This window comes from Pinus tabuliformis, chromosome 1_1 (assembly GCF_031772625.1).
Source record: "Pinus tabuliformis cultivar Carrire ecotype Pingquan chromosome 1_1, CPIR1, whole genome shotgun sequence".
Classification (NCBI taxonomy): domain Eukaryota; kingdom Viridiplantae; phylum Streptophyta; class Pinopsida; order Pinales; family Pinaceae; genus Pinus; species Pinus tabuliformis.
In genome coordinates, this window is record NC_142297.1 from 569,795,264 (window position 1) to 569,816,812 (window position 21,549).

At 37.7% G+C, this 21,549-nt stretch overlaps 1 protein-coding gene across 1 annotated transcript in view; it reads right to left on the reverse strand.

Annotated features, from left to right (window-relative positions):
* Positions 1–4,580: 4,580 nt before the first annotated feature.
* The window catches only part of LOC149214452 (uncharacterized), a 37,234-nt gene continuing 20,265 nt past the window's right edge, over positions 4,581–21,549 (reverse strand). Inside the window, exon 2 of the mRNA XM_089392309.1 lies at positions 4,581–4,872. Within this exon, the coding sequence (XP_089248435.1) occupies positions 4,869–4,872 (4 nt within the window). The 3' untranslated portion in view covers positions 4,581–4,868. The remainder of the gene's footprint in view (positions 4,873–21,549) is intronic.

A 21,549-nucleotide genomic window follows, 5' to 3' on the forward strand; every position in this document is an offset into this window, starting at 1 on the left:
GAATAAATACGAACTCTGTAATCGCATTTAGCATGAGTAATTGCATTTTTTTCTTGCACAAAAAGGGTTTGGTTGTTGCGATATTGAAGTGAATGTTCTAATATTATAATATGATAGGATTATTATTTATGTAAATTTCGTGTTAATATAATATATGATATGATGGTCATTTATGTGTTAGTATAAATTTATTTTTATTTTGTATCTATTAAGTTTTGAGAGGGATCAAATTTTTTTCACTTTATGCTAAATAGATCTATATTGGTTTACTTTCCCTCTTTAAATAGGTTACATTCCACTTGAATACCACTGGTTCTCAATACCATTTCCACTTGAACACCATTGCTAAATAGATCTATATTGGTTTACTTTCCCTCTTTAAATAGGTTACATTCCACTTGAATACCACTGGTTCTCAATACCATTTCCACTTGAACACCATTGGTCAATACCATTGGTTCTCAATACCATGGGTCAGTACCATGTGGCATCTTTATTTTTATTAATATTAATATTAAAGTTAATATTTTTCTTGCATAGTATTAATAATAATTTGGCCCATAGGCTTCACCTAAATAAAACCTCTTTTTTGAGTGTTCGTAAATATAAAGTGAATTATGGAGTAAATATAAAATAAAATAAAATAAACTTTATTTATTTACCCGGTTTATTTATATTTTTATTAATTTACCATCCCTCTTTTATAAATATGGTATTTGGCCCATAGGCATCACCTAAATAAAACGTCTTTTTTGAGTCTTTTTAAATATAAAAAAGTTTATGGAGTAAATATAAAAAAGGTTTTATTTATTTGCCATACCTCTAATTTATTTATATTTTTATTTATTTACCATACCTCCAATTTATTTATATTTTTATTTATTTGCCATACCTATTTTTTGAGTGTTCATAAACCTCTTTATATTTTAAATTTATATTGTAAACGTAAACATTTAACATTTTTACATTATGGTTTGTTCATACCTCCCCAATGTACACGTAAACATTTAACATTTAATGTTTAACAAACCATAATGTAAACACAAACATTTAACATGTAATGTTTAACATTTAACATTTTTACATTATGGTTCGTTCATACCTCCCCAATGTACACGTAAACATTTAACATGTAATGTTTAACAAACCATAATGTAAACACAAACATTTAACATTTTTAATCTAATGTTGGCCCTATTTAGAAATCAATCTAATTATTATTATGTATAAACATTAGATTAAAAATGTTATTATTATGTATAAACATTAGATTAAAAATGTTTAGGGCCGACATTAGATTAAAATGTTAAATGATAATTTATCAAGAATTTGGCCCACAGTAATTAGATTATTATGTATAGGCCAATATTAGATTAAAAATATTAAATGTTAAACATTACACGTTAAATGTTTATGTTTACATTTACATGTTTACTTGACATCTAGCCCCATACTAGGTTGTAGAGTTGAGAGGCCTCTCGGCACAAAAATTCATGTTAATATATGTGACTAATAAAAAAATATAGACCTAAAATAATTAGATATTAATAAATGAGATAGTAATTAAATTGTAAAGTTAACACAATTACATAGCAAATGAAATAAAAGGGGGTTGTATTAAGTATATTCATTGTTGTTGTTGTTTTATTTTAAAGTTTGGCCAATGAGGCTACATCATGGTCATGTCCAAGAATAACACCTGAATAGGTTGGTAATTGAATTGGTGACTTAATATCTAGGAATGTCTTAACAATCTCACCAAGATCTTGTTGTTGTTGTTTTATTTTAAAGTTTGGCGGGTGAGGCTACATCATGGTCATGTCCAAGAATAACCCCTGAATAGGGTGGTAATTGAATTGGTGACTTAACATCTAGGAATGTCTTAACAATCTCACCAGCATCTTGTTGCTGTTGTTTTATTTTAAAGTTTGGTCGGCTACATCATGGTCATGTCCAAGAATAACACCTGAATAGGGTGGCAATTGAATTGGTGACTTAACATCTCAAAATGCCTTAACAGGACACAAAATCAACATCTATCCAAAACCTGTGGACATCAAATATCTTAATTGTAATAAAAATAAAATAACTAAAAAAATTAACATTTATAAACCAATTTCTAATCATGTTTGCATCTTCCTTGTATACTTGAGAGTTTTTGATAAACCCTAAGACTTATGTTTCACTAATTATTCACTTTGTCTATAAATCATAAACTTTCATCATTATTTAGAAAATTTAATCAAATCTTCTATAAAAGTGAGACTTTCTACAATATTCTTAAATATATTTTGTTCATAATCATAAATAAAAATAATATTAGATTATAATATTAATAATCTAATGCCTAAAGCAATGGTGGTTATGAACTTCCATGCTACTCAATTTCAATGCTACTTTACCAAATGGAAATTTCATAATTTCTACAATATTCTTACATATTTTTTTTCATAATCATAAATAAAAGTAATATTAATAATCTAATGCCTAAAAGCAAGGGTGGTTATCAACTTCCATGCTACTCAATTTCAATGTTACTTTACAGAATGGAAATTTCATAGTATTTGTAGGTTCATATATTAAGAGTGTTTTCTATTTTTTCCTAACAATTTTACATTTGTCTTTCCATTTATATTATTTTCTTAGACATTTTACATTTGTCTTTCCATTTATATTATTTTCTTAGACATTTTGATTTCAATGCTAGGTTCATATATTAAGAGCGTTTTCTATTTTTTCCTAGCAATTTTACATTTGTCTTTCCATTTATATTATTTTCTTAGACATTTTGATTTCAATGCTAGGTTTATATATTAAGAGTATTTTCTATTTTTTCCTAGCAATTTTATATTTGTCTTTCCATTTATATTATTTTCTTAGACATTTTGATTTCAATGCTAGGTTCATATATTAAGAGTGTTTTCTATTTTTTCCTAGTAATTTTACTTTTGTCATTCCATTTATATTATTTTCTTAGACATTTTACATTTGTCTTTCCATTTATATTATTTTCTTAGACATTTTGATTTCAATGCTAGGTTCATATATTAAGAACGTTTTCTATTTTTTCCTAGCAATTTTACATTTTTCTTTCCATTTATATTATTTTCTTAGACATTTTACATTTGTCTTTCCATTTACATTATTTTCTTAGACATTTTGATTTCATTGCTAGGTTCATATATTAAGAGTGCTTTCTATTTTTTCCTAGCAATTTTACATTTGTCTATCCAGTTATGTTATTTTCTTAGACATTTTACATGTCTTTCCATTTATATTATTTTCTTAGACATTTTAATTTCAAAACTACTTACTGCATGGCAATGTCAAAGTTTCTATCTGTTAGTACATTAACTTTATTTCTATTTTTTGCCCTATAAATTTCATATTTTGAATGTCTTTTCTTTCTATTTTTCTTATAAACTTTACATTTCAATACCATCTTTGAATTTTTCCTAAGAAATTTAATTTTTCTTGTAAACGTTACATTTCAATACCATCTTTAAATTTTTTCTGAGGAATTTAATACTTTGAATTTTTACCGAGAAATTTAATTTTTCCTGTAAACGTTACATTTCAATACCATCTTTAAATTTTTCCTGAGGAATTTAATACTTTGAGTGCCTTTATTTTTCTCTTGGGCTGTCTGCAAGAAAGTATTTTCTAAACAAGTACTTATATCACCTTGCTTGAAATTTCTTCTTCCGTAGTGCTTATAAAAACAGGATACAAAGGCTACACTGCAAAAGGACAGAGTTCCTTAAGCCTTTAACACCAAGAATTTTTAACCCTGCAGATCCATCTTATATTATTTTGGTTTTGGGCTCTTAACCAGCAATCCTTGCCTGACAGACAAAAGACCTTTTCTGACATAACCTTGTTCATAAATTTACTTTTTTGAAGTACTTCAAAATACATGCCCCAAGAGACTGCTTTCCCATGCAAAGGAGAAGTCATTTATTTTTCCCAGATTGCTATGGCCTTGCTACTAACTTTACATAGAACCTTTTGGTCTAAATTGTACTGGTAGACATTTATGTTTGATATTACAAGCAGATGATCTCTGTTTCATCTCCTTCTTGAGAGCGAGTTATTTCCATGGTTAAACAATATTAGGATTTAAAGGATGCTTAGATTGAATAAATGAACAAACTAAATAATTATGACTAGATTATCGTATCTCCTTGTTAAAACCATTCTAACCTACAAGGGTCAACATTATAAGAGTGGACTTCAGCCCAGTACGAGGGGTGTATAGGGACTTGCACCTGTCCTCGTCCCTTTGGAACTCATACCACACAGGTCCCTAGCAAAAATAAAACCGTCGTTGGCAGAGCTTAACATTCCATCAACCTCAACAATGAACCGATGCCCACTTGCAACTTGCTCATAATTGAAATAGAACATCGAGTAGATTGTTAATTATAACCTCTTGGCAAACATAATATCTGCCTGCGTAGTCATCAGTTTTAAAAGTCTTTTGACACCTACCTGGTCTATAGGACTTATTTTCCTAAAATCAAACTCCAAGTCATATATTTCATTGCAATTATATACCCTCCATGCAATAAGCAGAGTACTAATCCGCTGTCAAATTTATGATCTTACATTGAAAATTAATCAGAGCTGATTATCTCATTTATTTCATCTGTCCATTTTATGAAGGCAAGATACATACAAAGGAGAGTTGATATTATACATATTGTATGATCATCCAAGACATCTTGGCAACCTCTAGTGAAATAGTACATATTTGATTTTGTTCATGAAAATATATTGATAAAGAAGACATAATAGTTCTTGAAGCAGCCCTTCCTGATCTTCTCAAGTACTTATTTTCAATTTATTTCAAATGACCTTCATTCTCCTCACCTGTAGAATCAGAAAGAAAATATATTACTGGGTCAGTTCCCCTTGCTATTTCATGCATTTGGAAACCTCCATAAAAAATAAAACAGATCGTAATTATAAAGGGTAAGGGTTTCCTTAATAATAACAACTTAAAAGAATACGATCTAGCTCAAGGTGTTTACTCATCTCTGAAATAGACAATAGAATAGCCTCTTAAACAACAATTTTCGCAAAGCCAAAAATTGATACATCTATTGGGATTCTACGATAATTATTGCATAAACAAGCCTGCATGCTTGGAATTCTGCAATCATTCTCAGCAGTAGCTTAAACCTCCATAGCGACTTGGGCACACTACAAATAGCAGAAGCATTAGAAAAATGCATCTGCCTGTAGGATTAAGAACAAATAGTTAATTTGCAAATTTAGATACTGTTGGTTTCTTAACTGTTCCGGAGACTCAGGAACAATTAAAAAGACATTCACTAAGGACTAAGTCCTCCCGCTTCAGGCTAACTGGCCGGTCTCTTGTAGCCTCAGGGGTATTCCCTATATTTATACCTGAAGTATATTCTATTATACCTTTATGATTTGACCAGATTACTAATAAGTTAATAACGTGTAAAAAAGATGTCAAAGTTATAAGATTCCAGGTGTAGGAAACCTGTATGTCAAATAGGATTTCAAATCAGGTTTAAAAGTCAAAGGGCAGTCACATGGATGGCATATTACAAGGTAAACATAAATATTACGGATAAAAGAAACTTCAAACAGAAAAGAGAAGTAACTAAGACTACGTTGTACAATTAATCGCTTACTAGAGACAGAACAGAATCATGAAGTATACAATATCACATATTGTTTATCTCATAAATCTACGTCAGAGATAAGCAGAATGAATTTAAAATCCTCCAATAGTATAATATCAAACAACAATTAGACTCATAACAGGCTGAAACAATAGAGCTTTGTTCATGTCAATAATCAAATTGGGTTAAATTTGGCAACTAGGGCCAAACATCACTTTGGACAGCTTTTATGAGGCAGCTGACATTTTTCTTGGATTCCTCTTTCCGAGAGGTGTAGGATTGATCTAAAGATCATCTCATTCTGACATGTACAAATGAAGTTATGAATTTATTTTGATTATGGACAAATTGTCAAGGTCGGCCAGCCATCAAATTAGCCTCCTCTAGCGTTCAACATTGCATATAAATACAAAGTGCCTCCTCCTCATTTTGGCATCTCACTCTCATTCACCTTTCTCTCTCATCTTGATTGGGAACAGATTTCTGGGCTTCTCTCTCTCCACACGTGCGAAGGAAGCTCTGATTTTCTAGCTGCTGCGTTGACCAGATTTGACCAAAATTTCAGGAGACCGAAATTTCAGGAGGCTGACTTTGATCAGAGTTGACTTCGGTTTTGTGAGGGAGACTTCTGTTTGGGCAGGCCGCAGTTCTGGGCACAAAAACCAAGGCAATTTGACCCGTGTTGCCAATGTTGACTGCCCTAATTCAGGTTGCTGCGTTGACTTTTGTTGACCAGATTTTACTGGTTATTTGAGGACTGTTTGGGCTGCATTATCTTACTGTTGGAAGCCGAGTTGACCAAGGTTGACCAAGCTGTTTTTGAGGTCAATTTCAGCCCTGTTGACAAGTGTTGACGTTCTGGTTAGGACTTTCTGTTTCTGCTGTTTTGACTGATCAGATTGGGCAAGCGAATATTGTAAATTGTACTCTCTCTCTGCTGAACTTTTGAAGAATTATAAGAAGAATTGATCAAGGGTTGGGTTTGTCCCTAGCTAGTGCCATATCTTGTGTCCTCTTGTGTTGGCTTGTCTTCTACTGTTATTGTTTATGTTCTATTTGCATTTTATTATCATGTTGATGTGATTGTTAAATTGGATATGATATTGGGCTAATAAAGAATTTGAAGTAAAATTGCTCTAAGCATAGAACATACCATTGTTATCCTAAAATTAACATGGTATCAAAGCTGAGGTGAAGACAAAGCCCAAACAAGAGTGAGAAGAGCAATCATTAATCAAAGACAAGATTCAATGGCTTCCACATCCTACTTCAAGTCTGATGATAAGCTTCATGATAAGTCTGATTATCATGCATGGAAGATGTCTCTTGATTTGACATTAGAAAAACAAGATGTGATGGATTATGTGCAGGGAAAGATTTCAGAACCTCCTTCTAATGCACCCACTGCTGCTAAAACCAAATACAAGAAGGGTGAAGTCAAAGCCAAGAAGATCATCAGGGATTCTATTCATAAGCACTTAGTTGCTTACATCTCCGATTTGAAAACACCAGTGGAGATATATGATAGGTTGGTTGGCATGTTCAAATCTAGCAATGCAAATCAAATTCTTTTCCTCGAGAACAAGTTGAAAGATATAAAGAAGGGAAAAGGTGAGGATATTATATCCTACTTCATGAGGATTACCGAGATCAAAAATGATCTTCTTTCGATAGGTGAAGCTATTGCTAACAGGGAGTTCACTCTCATTGCCCTTGGAGGTCTTCCTCTCGAATGGCATGTGTTCAACACTACTATTCTCAATAACGACAAAATTCCAGGTTTTGAAGAATTGTTGACTAGATGTTCTCAAGAAGAAACAAAGATGATGGAATTGGAGATACCTTCGAATAGGAATAATCCTACTGCATTCTCTGCTCATGCCAAGAGGAAGAACAATGCAGGTTCAAATAAGCAAAGTCAAGGAAGATCGGGATTCAAAAATGGAAGGAAGGGAAGACGCTTCATTTGCAACAAGTTTGGTCCCTATGCCAGAGATTGTCCAAATAAAAGGGACACATCTCATGATGATAATCACAATCATTCCAGGGGCAACAACAAAAATCAAAGGAATGGCATGTTCAACAACAAAGGGAAAAGGAATGCTTCCACTACTCAACTTGGAAATGATCGAGCTTCTAAAAGAACAAGAAACTCCAGGTATGATGAGTCTAATGTTGTAAATTCTAAGCAAAAGGAATTTTATCTTATATCTGCCCTCTCTACTGCCTCTCCTCTGTAGGAATTTATAGGGTAAGTTCCTCAAAAAGAACACCAAAAGGACATCGCTCACAACCAGATCTCAAATCAATACACCAGTATTTTTGACGTGGTTAAAACCCTCAAAGAGGGAAACAGTCCACGGCCTGAGCCAACGTGGCCACTTCAAGCAATTTATTAATCAAAAAATGAAAATTTACATAAGCTTTCTCTCATAGACGGATTACCCGAACAATGACCCTCCATGCGCTTTAAATAGAACTCATGGACCAATCGGGTGTCAAGCCACGTATCAAGTGTCGGTAATACCGAGGAGAGAGTGAACCGTCGGATCACTACATATCGTGACCGTCGGATTGTAAGTTACAAAATGTACAATGGTAAAAAAACACACTTTACCTAACTCTATACCTAACTCTATACTAGACCAAGTTGAACTTAACTATTTCCTATGTGTCGGAATATCCTAACATCCCCCCTTAAGAACAACTTGGGATAGGATTGAAGGATTTACAAATATGACACAATAGGAGAAGGAAGGAGGCACTAGAGCCTATCCCCCCTTAGTGACAACTTCCTGAACTCCAAGCATATATCGAAGTTTAGTGAACTTCGCCTCTGTGAGAGCCTTTGTGAAGATGTCTGCAACCTGATCATCTGTTGAACAATATTGCACTTCAAGAACATGGTCATGAATGAGCTTTCTGATGAAGTGCATGTGTAGTTCAATGTGTTTGCTGCGCTGATGCTGGACTGGATCTTTGCATAGCTGAATGGCACTTTGATTATCACACAAAAGTGTGGTTGGATGTTGCTGCTCAAAGCCAAACTCTGATAGGATCTGACGAAGCCACAAGGCTTCCTTACTAGCTTCCACGGCACCACGATACTCTGCTTCTGCTGACGAAAGAGAAATGGCAGCCTGTTTCTTACAAGCCCATGTAATAAGTCCTGAACCAAGAGTGAAGACATAACCGGCAGTAGACTTCCGATCATCAGGGTCACCAGCCCAATCAGAATCAGTGAAACCAACTAATAGAGGAGCTGCTTTGGCACTGTAATGAATCCCAAACTGTACTGTACCTCGAACATAACGAAGTATTCTTTTAGCTGCTTTCCAATGACTTTCACGGGGGTTTTGCATAAAACGAGCAACAAGGCCAACAGCAAAGGAAAGGTCAGGACGAGTATGGGTTAAATACAAGAGTTTTCCTACAAGTTGACGGTATAAGGTAGCATCAACTTCAGGAGAAGTACAAGAGACTGAAAGTTTGACTCCAGACTGAAAGGGAGAAGGGGTTGGCTTACATTCTTCCATGTGAAAATGACAAAGAATATCACAAGCATACTTGGACTGGGAAAGGGAAATACCCTCCTTGGATTGCAAGACTTGAAGACCGAGAAAATAGTGTAAGTGTCCTAAGTCTGTCATTTCAAATTTCTTTTTAAGGCTGGACTTCACATGGTTTATAAGGTTGGGATCACTACCAGTAAGAATAAGATCATCAACATAAAGAACAAGGATGATAAGAGAGTTGCCCACTTTCTTGGTGTAAACAGTATTGTCAGAATAACACCTAGAAAAACCAGATTCTAAAAGAAAGCTATCCATTTTGGCATACCAAGCCCGAGGAGCTTGCTTGAGACCATAAAGAGATTTCTTAAGTCGACATACAAGGCTGGAGTCTGTTTGGATGAAGCCAATGGGTTGTTCCATATAGATTTCTTCATGCAAGTCCCCATGCAAGAAGGCAGATTTAACATCCATCTGATGGACTTCCCATTTTAAAGAGGCAGCAAGGGAAAGAACAAGGCGGATAGAGTTCATTTTGGCAACAGGGGAGAAGGTTTCAGTGTAGTCAATGCCTTCAACCTGTGAAAAGCCCTTAGCAACAAGACGAGCTTTATGTTTATCAACTTTCCCATCTGGTCCATACTTGGTTCTGTAAACCCATTTACATCTAACAAGTTTGCGTCCCTTTGGTAGAGGAACAAGATCCCATGTATCATTTGCCAACAATGAATGATATTCTTCATTCATAGCTGCTTCCCAATGTGGATGGCCTGAAGCTTCTGCAAAAGTGTCAGGATCATGATTTACTAGAGCTTGAGCCAGTAAAGAAGAGGCTCTTTCAAACTGAGAACGTGTACGTCGCTGATCTGTAGGATCACCGGCAAGATCACCTGCTGCATCCCGAGTAGCACGGACCCATCTTGGAAGTTGAGGATCCTGAGAAGGTGGGGGAGGATTGTCATCCTCACTTTCATCATCTGAAGAAGAAATGTTTTCAAAAGTAGAAGAGGTGGCACATCCGCCGGACTAGGCTCGCAGGCCGATTTATTTTCATCAAATTTTACATCTCTTCTAATGATAACATTTTTGGACTTAAATGGAATAAGTCTATAACCTTTTACATCTTCAGAATATCCAAAAAAAGTACATTTCTCACTCTTAGGTTCTAAAGCTTTATGCTTTTCATCTAGAATATGGCCCATGCTTCACTTCCAAAAACACGAAAGTGACTTACATCTGGTTTAATGGAACTCCAAGCTTCTTCTGGAGTGATATTCTTTAGAACCTTAGTAGGAGTGCGATTTATTATATAATTTGCACAATTAATTGCTTCGGCCCAAAAACTAAGACTGAGTCCTTTAGATTGCAGCATACAATTAGCCATTTCCTTTAAGGTGCGATTTTTCCTTTCAGCTACACCATTTTGTTGTGGAGTGTATGGAACAGTATGTTGCATTTGAATTCCATTTTCGGTGCAAAAGTTGATGAATGTGTTTTTAACATATTCTCCACCATTATCAGTTCTTAGCTTAAGAATTTGATGTCCAGATTGTTTTTCAACAAAGGCTTTGAAGGCCAAAAATGTGTTAAATACTTCGCTCTTGAGTTTTAAGAAGTATACCCAAGTGCGTCTGGAGAAATCATCAATGAAAGTTAAGAAATACTTGCAGCCAGAGAATGAAGCAACAGGAAGTGGACCACATAAATCACTGTGCACAAGCTGTAAAGGGGCTGAGGCGTGCCAAGAGGCACGTTTTTCAAAACTGTCCCGATGATGTTTTCCGAGTACACATCCGAAACAAACACCATCTCTGCAAGATACCATAGGAAGACCTGTCACCATATTTTCTTTACATAGATGCTGAAGGGAGCGATAGTTTAAGTGACCAAATCGCTCATGCCAAAGTTTGCTCACTTCATCATTATGAGCAACAAATACTGAGGGAAGATTTGATGACCCAAAGTTGTGAAACTTATACAACCTTGTGGAATCATCAGCAATACCAGTAGCTAGAATCTGTTTAGGATCTCTTAGATCCTTGATTACAACATCATGAGGTGAAAATTCAACAATTTTACCTTCACCTGAATGAGTTATCTGATATACAGATAGAAGGTTGCAGGATAAGGTTGGAACACATAATACATCATTAAACTGACCATTGTCTAGATGAACAGTTCCAGTCCCTACAACATTAAGAGATCTATCATCACCAACATATATATTTTTGGTGTTACAATCATTTAAAGAAGAAAACATGGCTTTGTTTTTGGCCATGTGATAAGAGGCTCCAGAATCAATGAGCCACTCATGAGAATGAGAAGAAGAAGATACATTTAATGCATAACCAGACTGAGATGATTGACAACGACATGCAGAAAGTGCCATTCCTGAAGATGAAGTTGAAGTTGAAGTTGAAGAATGCTCCACATGGATGTTATGTTTCTTCATTGCGGCTTCCAAGGCTTCCATCTTCTTAAAGCATTTAGATTCTAAGTGGCCATCTCGATTACAAAAGTTACAATGTCTATCAGTCTTCTTCCATTTGTTTTTATTGGTCTTATCATTTTGCTGAAATGATCTTTCATTTTGAGGTTGAGTTTGCTTAGGACCCTTGTTTGGTTTAGGACCATTCTTTTTAGGATATGACTTCTTAGGATTCTTTGAATTTGGTTGCTGCTGGGCGGCTAACGCTTTCTTGGAAGAGTTTCCAAGATTAAGAAGACCAAGGTGTAAGAGTTTTTCTTGTTCTCTTATTAAAGAATCACAAAAAGAGTCAAAGGAAGGGGCCTTGTAGTCTTTTCCTTGACAAATGAAAGCTTCCCTTGTAGAATGGAAGGTGGAAACAAATACAGAGTAGGTTGGTCCCAACTTAGTAAGGATGGAATAAATAAGGTTACTATCTTCTTTCTTAACCTTAACACCTTCCAAGAGATATCTAAGGGTCTTGAATTTGGACAAGAAATCTTCAATGCAAGAAAAATTATTAGGATCCAATGTAAGCAACTCATTTTCAAGTTGATGGGCTCTAATTTCATTTTTAATCCCAAAAACTTTAGTGATTTGTTCCAATGCTTCATGAGGAGTATCAAGTTCTGCAATATGGAATCTAAGATCAGGAGAAATAGACATCCCTATCAAACCACGTGCTTGATCTTGTCTATTTTCCCATTTTGCAGCCTTGTCTTCATCTTTTGGTTTCTTCTCTTGGCCTGTGGCTATTCTGTAGAGACCTTTACTTCTAAGTAAATCTTCCATGTAGGATATCCATTGGAAGTAGTTAGTGCTGTCAAGAATGACTTGGCATGGACTTTCCATTTTTTTTTAAAACTGAGGCTGAAGATGCTGAAAGTAAGTGTTCCAATGGATAGATCTCGAAAAATTAGGCTGTTTTAAAAAAAACGGCTCTGAAAAAGGCTTCCGGATAAAGAAGTTATGGCTTTTTGAAAAAAATTTGTTGAAGTTGCCGGCAAAGTGCGGGAATGAAAAAAAACGCCCCCACAAAATGGAGATTTGAACCCAAGACCTCTACTCTCTTAAAATAGCTTTGAACCAATTGAGCTATACAAAAAATTTGAGAGAGAGAGAGGGGGGGGGGCCTTGGGTTGCGTGCTTGCCTTGAGAAAGCTCTTTTTTCCTACAAAACAAAAACACAAAACCCAACACAAATATGCAAAGAAAAACGAACCTTACGGCTCGAAGTTAGCTTTAGCCGGAAACTAAATATTTTTCTCAATGTTTCTGATTTTCCAAGATCACACTAAGGTGCAGGGAAAAGAGCATACGCATGAGAAAAAAAACTTCCTTTTTGTTTCTGATTTGCCCAGATCGCACAGAGTCGCAGGGCAAAGAGCATACGCAGAAATGAAAGGTATAGATCCGGTAATAAAAAAAGCTAAATAAACAAAAACCGAAATAACCAGAGAGAAAATAACAGTAAACTGCAGATAAACACTGTATACCTCCAGATCTTAAAAATGACGCAGATAGGGCTCCCGGAAACCTTTTCGCGTGAAACGAAAGGGGTTCCTCACTGGAACAGATGCTCTGAACACAACAGAGCAGTCCTCTCGGCCCGAAAGCAGTCAGAAACAGTAGATCTAGGAAACGACAGCCGCATGCAGTTCTACCGGCTTCAGATTTGGATCACCAACGGACGCGGCCCTCAAATAGCTCTGATACCATGTAGGAATTTACAGGGTAAGTTCCTCAGAAAGAACACCAAAAGGACACCGCTCACAACCAGATCTCAAATCAATACACCAATATTTTTGACGTGGTTAAAACCCTCAAAGAGGGAAACAGTCCACGGCCTGAGCCAACGTGGCCACTTCAGGCAATTTATTAATCAAAGAATGAAAATTTACATAAGCTTTCTCTCATAGACGGATTACCCGAACAATGACCCTCCATGCGCTTTAAATAGAACTCATGGACCAATCGGGTGTCAAGCCACGGATCAAGTGTCGATAATACCGAGGAGAGAGTGAACCGTCGGATCACTACATATCGTGACCGTCGGATTGTAAGTTACAAAATGTACAACGGTAAAGAAACACACTTTACCTAACTCTATACTAGACCAAGTTGAACTTAACTATTTCCTATGTGTCGGAATATCCTAACATCCTCCGAATACTTTGGGAAATTGGTCAATTGATAGTGGTGCCTCTAAGCACTTCATTAGGTACAAGGAAGCTCTTTCAAATCTGATAGAGAAGGATACAAATTTGGAAATTATCCTTGGAGACAATGCCACCTATCCCATGAAGGGAGTTGGGAATGTTACCCTTCAATTGAATCAAGGTAACATCATTCATATTCAAGAAGTACTATATGTACCTAATCTAAAGAAGAATCTAGTGTCTATCTCGATGATGGAAGACAAAGGATTTAAGGTGGCACTCATCGATGGAAAGGTACATGTGTGGAAAATAAATTTCAAAGAAGCACTTACTCTTGGATTCAAGGTTGACAGTTTATATCTAGTTGGAGGAATTCCACTAGGAGCCATGTCTTGCGACACATCTCTTCAATCCGAACTATGGCACTAGAGGTTTGCTCATCTTCACTATAAGGCTCTACCCGGTGCAAGGAAGATGGTTACAAGTATGCCCGAATTCAAAATAGAGCATGAAGGTGTATGTCAGGAATGTGCCAAGGGAAAACATACAGGGGACCATTCCCCTCAACTGATAGCAAGACCACAGACATTTTGCAATTGGTTCATTCTAATCTATCTGGTATGTTGCCTGTGACATCATTAGGAGGATATTTATATTATGTCGTCTTTGTGGATGACTTCTCTTGCAAAACTTGGATCCAAGCTGTTTTTGAGGTCAATTTTAGCCCTGTTGACCAGCGTTGACTTTCTGGTTAGGAATTTATGTTTTTGTTGTTTTGACTAATTAGATTGGGCAAGTGAATATTGTAAATTGTACTCTCTCTCTGCTGAACTTTTGAAGAATTATAAGAAGAATTGATCAAGGGTTGGGTTTGTCCCTGGCTGGTGCCATATCTTGTGTCCTCTTGTGTTGGCTTGTCTTCTACTGTTATTGTTTATGTTCTATCTGCATTTTACTATCATGTTGATGTGATTTCCATATTGGATATGATATTGGGGCTAATAAAGAATTTGAAGTAAAATTGCTCTAAGCATAGAACATACCATTGTTATCCTAAAATTAACATGGTATCAGAGCTGAGGTGAAGACAAAGCCCAAGCAAGAGTGAGAAGAGCAATCACCAAGAGGAGCAATCACTGATCAAAGACAAGATTCAATGGCTTCCACATCCTACTTCAAGTCTGATGATAAGCTTCATGATAAGTCTGATTATCATGCATGGAAGATGTCTCTTGATTTGACATTAGAAGAACAAGATGTGATGGATTATGTGCAGGGAAAGATTTCAGAACCTCCTTCTAATGCACCGGCTGCTGCTAAAACCAAATACAAGAAGGGTGAAGTCAAAGCCAAGAAGATCATCAGGGATTCTATTCATAAGCATTTAGTTGCTTACATCTCCGATTTGAAAACATCAATGGAGATATATGACAGGTTGGTTGGCATGTTCAAATCTAGCAATGCAAATCAAATTCTTTTCCTCGAGAACAAGATGAAGGATATAAAGAAGGGAAAAGGTGAGGATATTATATCCTACTTCATGAGGATTACTGAGATCAAAAATTTTCTTCTTTTGATTGGTGAAGCTATTGCTAACAAGGAGCTCACTCTCATTGCCCTTGGAGGTCTTCCTCTCGAATGGCATGTGTTCAACACTACTATTCTCAATAACGACAGAATTCCAGGTTTTGAAGAATTGTTGATTATATGTTCTCAAGAAGAAACAAGGATGATGAAATTGGAGATGCCTTCGAATAGGAATAAGCCTACCGCATTCTCCGCTCATGCCAAGAGGAAGAACAATGCAGGTTCAAAGAAGCAAAGTCAAGGAAGATTGGGATTCAAAAATGGAAGGAAGGGAAGATGCTTCGTTTGCAACAAGTTTGATCACTATGCTAGAGACTGTCCAAATAGAAGGGACACATCTCATGATGATAATCACAATCATTCCAGGGGCAACAACAAAAATCAAAGGAATGGCATGTTCAACAACAAAGGGAAAAGGAATGCTTCCACTACTCAACTTGGAAATGATCGAGCTTCTAAAAGAACAAGAAACTCCAGGTATGATGAGTCTAATGTTGTAAATTCTAAGCAAAAGGAATTTTATCTTATATCTACCCTCTCTATTGCCTCTCCTCCAGATACTTTGGGAAATTGGTTAATTGATAGTAGTGCCTCTAGGCACTTCACCGGGTACAAGGAAGCTCTTTCAAATCTGATAGAGAGCGATACAGATTTGGAAATTATCCTTGGAGACAATGCCACCTATCCCGTGAAGGGAGTTGGGAATGTTACCCTTCCATTGAATCAAGGTAACACCGTTCATCTTCAAGAAGTACTCTATGTACCTGATCTAAAGAAGAATCTAGTGTCTATCTCGACGATGGAAGACGAAGGATTTAAGGTGGTACTCATCGATGGAAAGGTACGTGTGTGGAAAAGAAATTTCAAAGAAGCATTTACTCTTGGATTCAGGGTTGACAGTTTATATCAAGTTGGAGGAAATCCACTGGGAGCCATGTCTTGCAACACATCTCTTCAATCAGAACTATGGCACCGGAGGTTTGCTCATCTTCACTATAAGGCTCTATTCAATGCAAGGAAGATGGTTACAGGTATACCCGAATTCAAAATAGAGCATGAAGGTGTACGTCAGGGATGTGCCAAAGGAAAACATATAGGGGACCATTCCCCTCAACTTATAGCAAGACCACAGACATTTTGCAATTGGTTCATTCTGATCTATCTGGTATGTTGCCTATGACATCATTAGGAGGACTTCTCTCGCAAAACTTGGATATATTTCTTGAAGAAGGACGAAATATTCTCATGGTTTCGTGCCTTCAAAGCCTTGGTGGAAAATCAAATAGGGAAGAAGATCAAGATATTGAAGACCGATAATGGAACCGAGTATGAGTCAAATGAATTCAATGACTATTGCAGGGAAGCTGGCATTAAGAGGGAGACTACCACTGCATATACTCCTGAGAAAAATGGTGTTGTTGAAAGGAAGAATCGTTCCATTATAGAAGCCACTCATGCCATGCTTTGTGATCAAGGACTTCCAAAGTTCCTATGGGGAGAAACTGCCAACAATGTTGTGTACATTCAAAATTGATGCCCCCATCAAGCATTGGACTCCAAAACTCCCGAAGAAGTTTTCACCGGTAAGAACCCTGATGTTTCTCACTTTGGAATTTTTGGTAGCCCGTTATATTTTCATGTACCAAAAGAAAAGGGAAGCAAATTGGATACTTTCGAGAATAAAGGAACATTTGTGGGCTACATTGAAACTTCTAAGGCATATAGAATCTATGTGCATGGTCAAAGAGAAGTAGAGTTGAGTCATGATGTCACCTTCAATGAGGATGTTACCCTATGGAATATTAGCAACCTTCCTATAACAAGGAAGGACAAAGAAGCAGATGCAAGAAATCAAGGAGATTTGCAGGATGAGTCGATGCCCGATGTTGAAGAACCGATGGATCCCACTGATCCCTCCTCCTCGAAAAGGAGACTGTTAATTTTAGGTATGTTCTATGCTTAGAGCAATTTATTTCAATTTTCACAGTTAGCTCCATATCTTTTCCAGATTAGCAATCACATCAACATTAAAGTAAACTTCAGATAGAACATAAACATAAATCGTAGAAGACAAGAGGACACAAGATGTGGCGCTAACCAGGGACAAACCCCAATGTGGGGAAACCCTTGATCAATTCTTCTTATATGTTCTTCAATTGTTCAGCAGAGAGAGAGAGAGAGAGATAGTACGTTTACAACAGAAGTCAACAATTTGACTTGTCTAGATAAGAGCATAGATCATCTCTAAGAAAATGATACATGAAATCAGTTGAAGACATGTTGCTTCAACTAATTCTCCAAGGTGACTCCTTCAGCTATCGTTGTGCTACATTTCATCATCATGCTGCACCTCACCACACTGCACCATGTTGCACCCATCATCACTATGCTGCATCTCACCATGCTTCATTAATCATGACTATACCCATCACTGTACTGCATTATGTGCCATTGCTACACCATGTTGCCATCCTGACCTATGTGTTGGCTGCACCTTGCTTGCTTGTTGTCCCTAGCATGCCTGTTGTCCTTAGCATGCTTCTTGTTGCATGCTAGTTGTCCCTTGCATGCTAGCTGTAGCATTGCATGCTTGGTGTATTTACTGCTAAATACCATACAACTGTCCCAATGTTAGTTAATTGTCCCTTGCATGCTGCTCTCCTTCGGAGACATATGCTCCGGCTGTTTCGGCAGTTCCCAGCAATTCTAGCAGTTCCGACTGTTCCCGGTAGTTCCGGCTGTTCCCAGCAGTTCCAATTGTTCCTGACAGTTCCAGCAGTCCCGACAGTTCCAGCTTTTCCGGCAGTTCCGACATTTCCGGCTTTTCCGACTTTTCCAGCTTTTCTGGTAGCTCCGACTTTTCTGGCAATTCCGACTTTTCCGGCAGTTCCATCTTTTCTAGCAGTTTCGGCTTTTCCGGCTTTTCCTACAGTTCCAGCTTTTCCGGCAGTTCCAGCTTTCTGCCCTCTGGATCAGGGCAACATTATTCCTTAGGATTTCTCCTCCTACTAAAACCCAATGACAAGTAGAGAGAGGAAGAGATCCCAAGTGTGTTGAAATGACTTGAAGGCCACCTCTATTTATACTAAAACGTTGAGCACATGTGGGGTTTATTTGGTTGTTGGCCGACCTTGACGAATTGTCTTATAACACAAATAAATTCATAACTCCAGGAATACTTATCGGAATCGGATGATCTTTAGATTAATCCTACACCTCTCGATGAGAGAGATCCAAGAAAAATATTAGCTGCCATAAATAAGATGACCCACATGGATTTTGGCCCTAGTTGCCAATTTTAACTGAGACCCTCATGGCTTAGGGAGACTCTCGAAGATGTCGAGAGACATGTTGCACCTAGGGGGACATTTCGGGAAAGTAAGAAGCTGAATAGGTACCAAGGGTACTTAACTGCAATGAGCACCATTGTTCAATCTGAGCCTTGCACATTCGAAGAAGCTGCCAAACACCAGGTTTGGAAGGATACAATGAATGAAGAGTATGAGTCAATTATAAAGAATGATGTAGGGGATGTGGTCACTAGACCCAAGGACAAATTCGTTGTCACCTCGAAATGGCTCTTCAAGATCAAGCATAAAGCTGATGGAAGTGTTGAAAAGTTCAAGGGCAGATTCGTTGCTTGAGGCTTCTCTCAAAAGGAAGGTGTAGATTATGATGAGATATTTTCACCGGTTGCCCACTACACCACCATCGATTCGATTATAGCCCTTGCTGCCTCGCAAGGATGGAATCTTCATTAGATGGATGTCAAGACTGCCTTCTTGCATGGTTCACTTAAGGAGGAAGTCTATGTAGAACAACCTGAGAGGTTTGAAGTTCAAAATCGCCAATCACATGTATGCAGGTTGAAGAAAGCCCTTTATGGGTTGAAGCAAGCACCTCGAGCTTGGTATGAGAGGATCGATGGCTATCTGATGAAGTTGGGATTTACAAGAAGTGAAGTTGATCTGAACCTTTATTTTAAGGTTGAGAATGATAGACTTCTCATCTTGGTACTCTATGTGGACGATCTCTTTCTGACAGGTGCAGACCCTCTTATTCATCAATGTAAGAGGGAGTTGGCTTCCGAATTCGAGATGAAGGACCTAGGCTGATGCATTACTTCCTAGGGTTGGAGGTCTAGCAAAAGCCAGGCAAGATTTTCCTTTCTCAAGGAAAATATATTGTGAAGATACTTGAAAGATTTGGGATGGTGGATTGCAAGTTCGTGACTACTCCGATGAAAATTAACTTCAAGAAGTTACGCAGAAGTGTTGTTGGGCCCGATTTGGGAAATCCTTCTGAATATCGTCAACTCATGGAGGCCCCGATGTTCTCGGTGAACTCCCATCCAGACATATGTTTTGCAATGAATACATTGAGTTAGTTTATGGTCGAGCCTCATCACATACATTGGATTGTTGCTAAGGATCTCTTGAGATATCTCCAAGGCACAATCACCGATGGACTGAGATACACTGTTGGGAATGTGAGGCTCCATGGTTATTCTAATGGTTATTTTTATTTTGCTTCTCTCTAGGTTCTGCTTAGATATCCTGGATGAGCAGGAAGTAGAAGTTGGTTGCTTTGAGCACCGCTGAGGCTGAATACATTGATGCTAGTATGGCCTCCTGTGAAGCTATTTGGTTGAGGAAGCTCTTTCCTGAGTTGTTTGGACATGTGCTAGATACCACCGTGATCTATTGCGACAACCAGAGTGGGATTCGTCTTTCTGAGAATCTCGTGTTTCATGACTACTCCAAGCATATTGATATCAAGTACCACTTTATCTGGGATATGGTACAACGGAGAGCAATAAGGCTCTGTCATATTGGGATTGATGATCAGGTCGCCGATATTCTTACGAAGCCCTTAGGGAAGGTCAAATTCTTAACCTTCTGTGAACGACTTGGAGCCGTGTAGAGGCCCTCTTATAAGGGTCCCATATGAGATGGATGTTGAGCTCTGGGAGCTTCGAGGGGCTTAGGGTACTTCTTGGAGCGATGAGCGACCATAGGGTGAGTGGTTCACCTTCTTCTAATGGTACGCGATGTACAAGGTGAGTGGTTCACCTTCCCCTGTGATACCCTATGTTGAGATATGCATAGGATGAGTGGTTCACCTTCTCCTACCGACACATCCTACCCATGCAGTCTAGGACTCATGGGAAGTACCTCTCATCTGGCCAATGAGTAGGGAAATGAGGATAGGGAGCATAGTACTACCGATGGACACATCATGTACTACCGTACTCCCTATGCTAGGATGTTTGATATTAATCTGGGATCAATGGAAACTGACTTCGGGTCAGTTAAGAGTGGTATGACACACTCTCCGTTGTTGGAGACTGACTTTGGGTCAGTGGAGAATGGTATGATACATTCTCGATCATTTCTTCTTTCTTCATGGTTCAACAAAGCAAAGCAGAGCAATGCAATGATAGGGATGGTACAAATTGCCAAATAGTTTGGCAGGTGATGTTCTCCCTAGTTGAGAGGGAGTGTTAAATTTGGCAACTAGGGCCAAACATCACTTTGGACAGCTCTTATGAGGCAGCTGATATTTTTCTTGGATTCCTCTTTCTGAGAGGTGTAGGATTGATCTAAAGATCATCCCATTCTGACATGTACAAATGAAGTTATGAATTTATTTTGATTATGGACAAATTGTCAAGGTCGGCCAGCCATCAAATTAGCCTCCTCCAGTGTTCAACATTGCATATAAATACAAGGTGCCTCCTCATTTTGGCATCTCACTCTCATTCATCTTTCTCTCTCTCATATTGACTGGGTACAGATTTCTGCGCTTATCTCTCTCTCCACACGTGCGAAGGAAGGTCTGATTTTCTAGCTGTTGCGTTGACCAGATTTTACTAAAATTTTAGGAGGCCGAAATTTCAGGAGGCTGACTTTGACCAACGTTGACTTCGGTTTTGTGAGGGAGACTTTTGTTTAGGCAGGCCGCAATTCTGGGCACAAAAACCAAGGTAGTTTGATCCCTGCGTTGACCAACATTGACTGCCCTAATTCAGGTTGTTGCATTGACTTTTGTTGACCAGATTTGACTGGTTATTTCCGGACTGTTTTGGGCTGCATTATCTTGTTGTTGGAGGCCAAGTTGACCAAGGTTGACAAAGCTCTTTTGGAGGTCAATTTCAGCCCTGT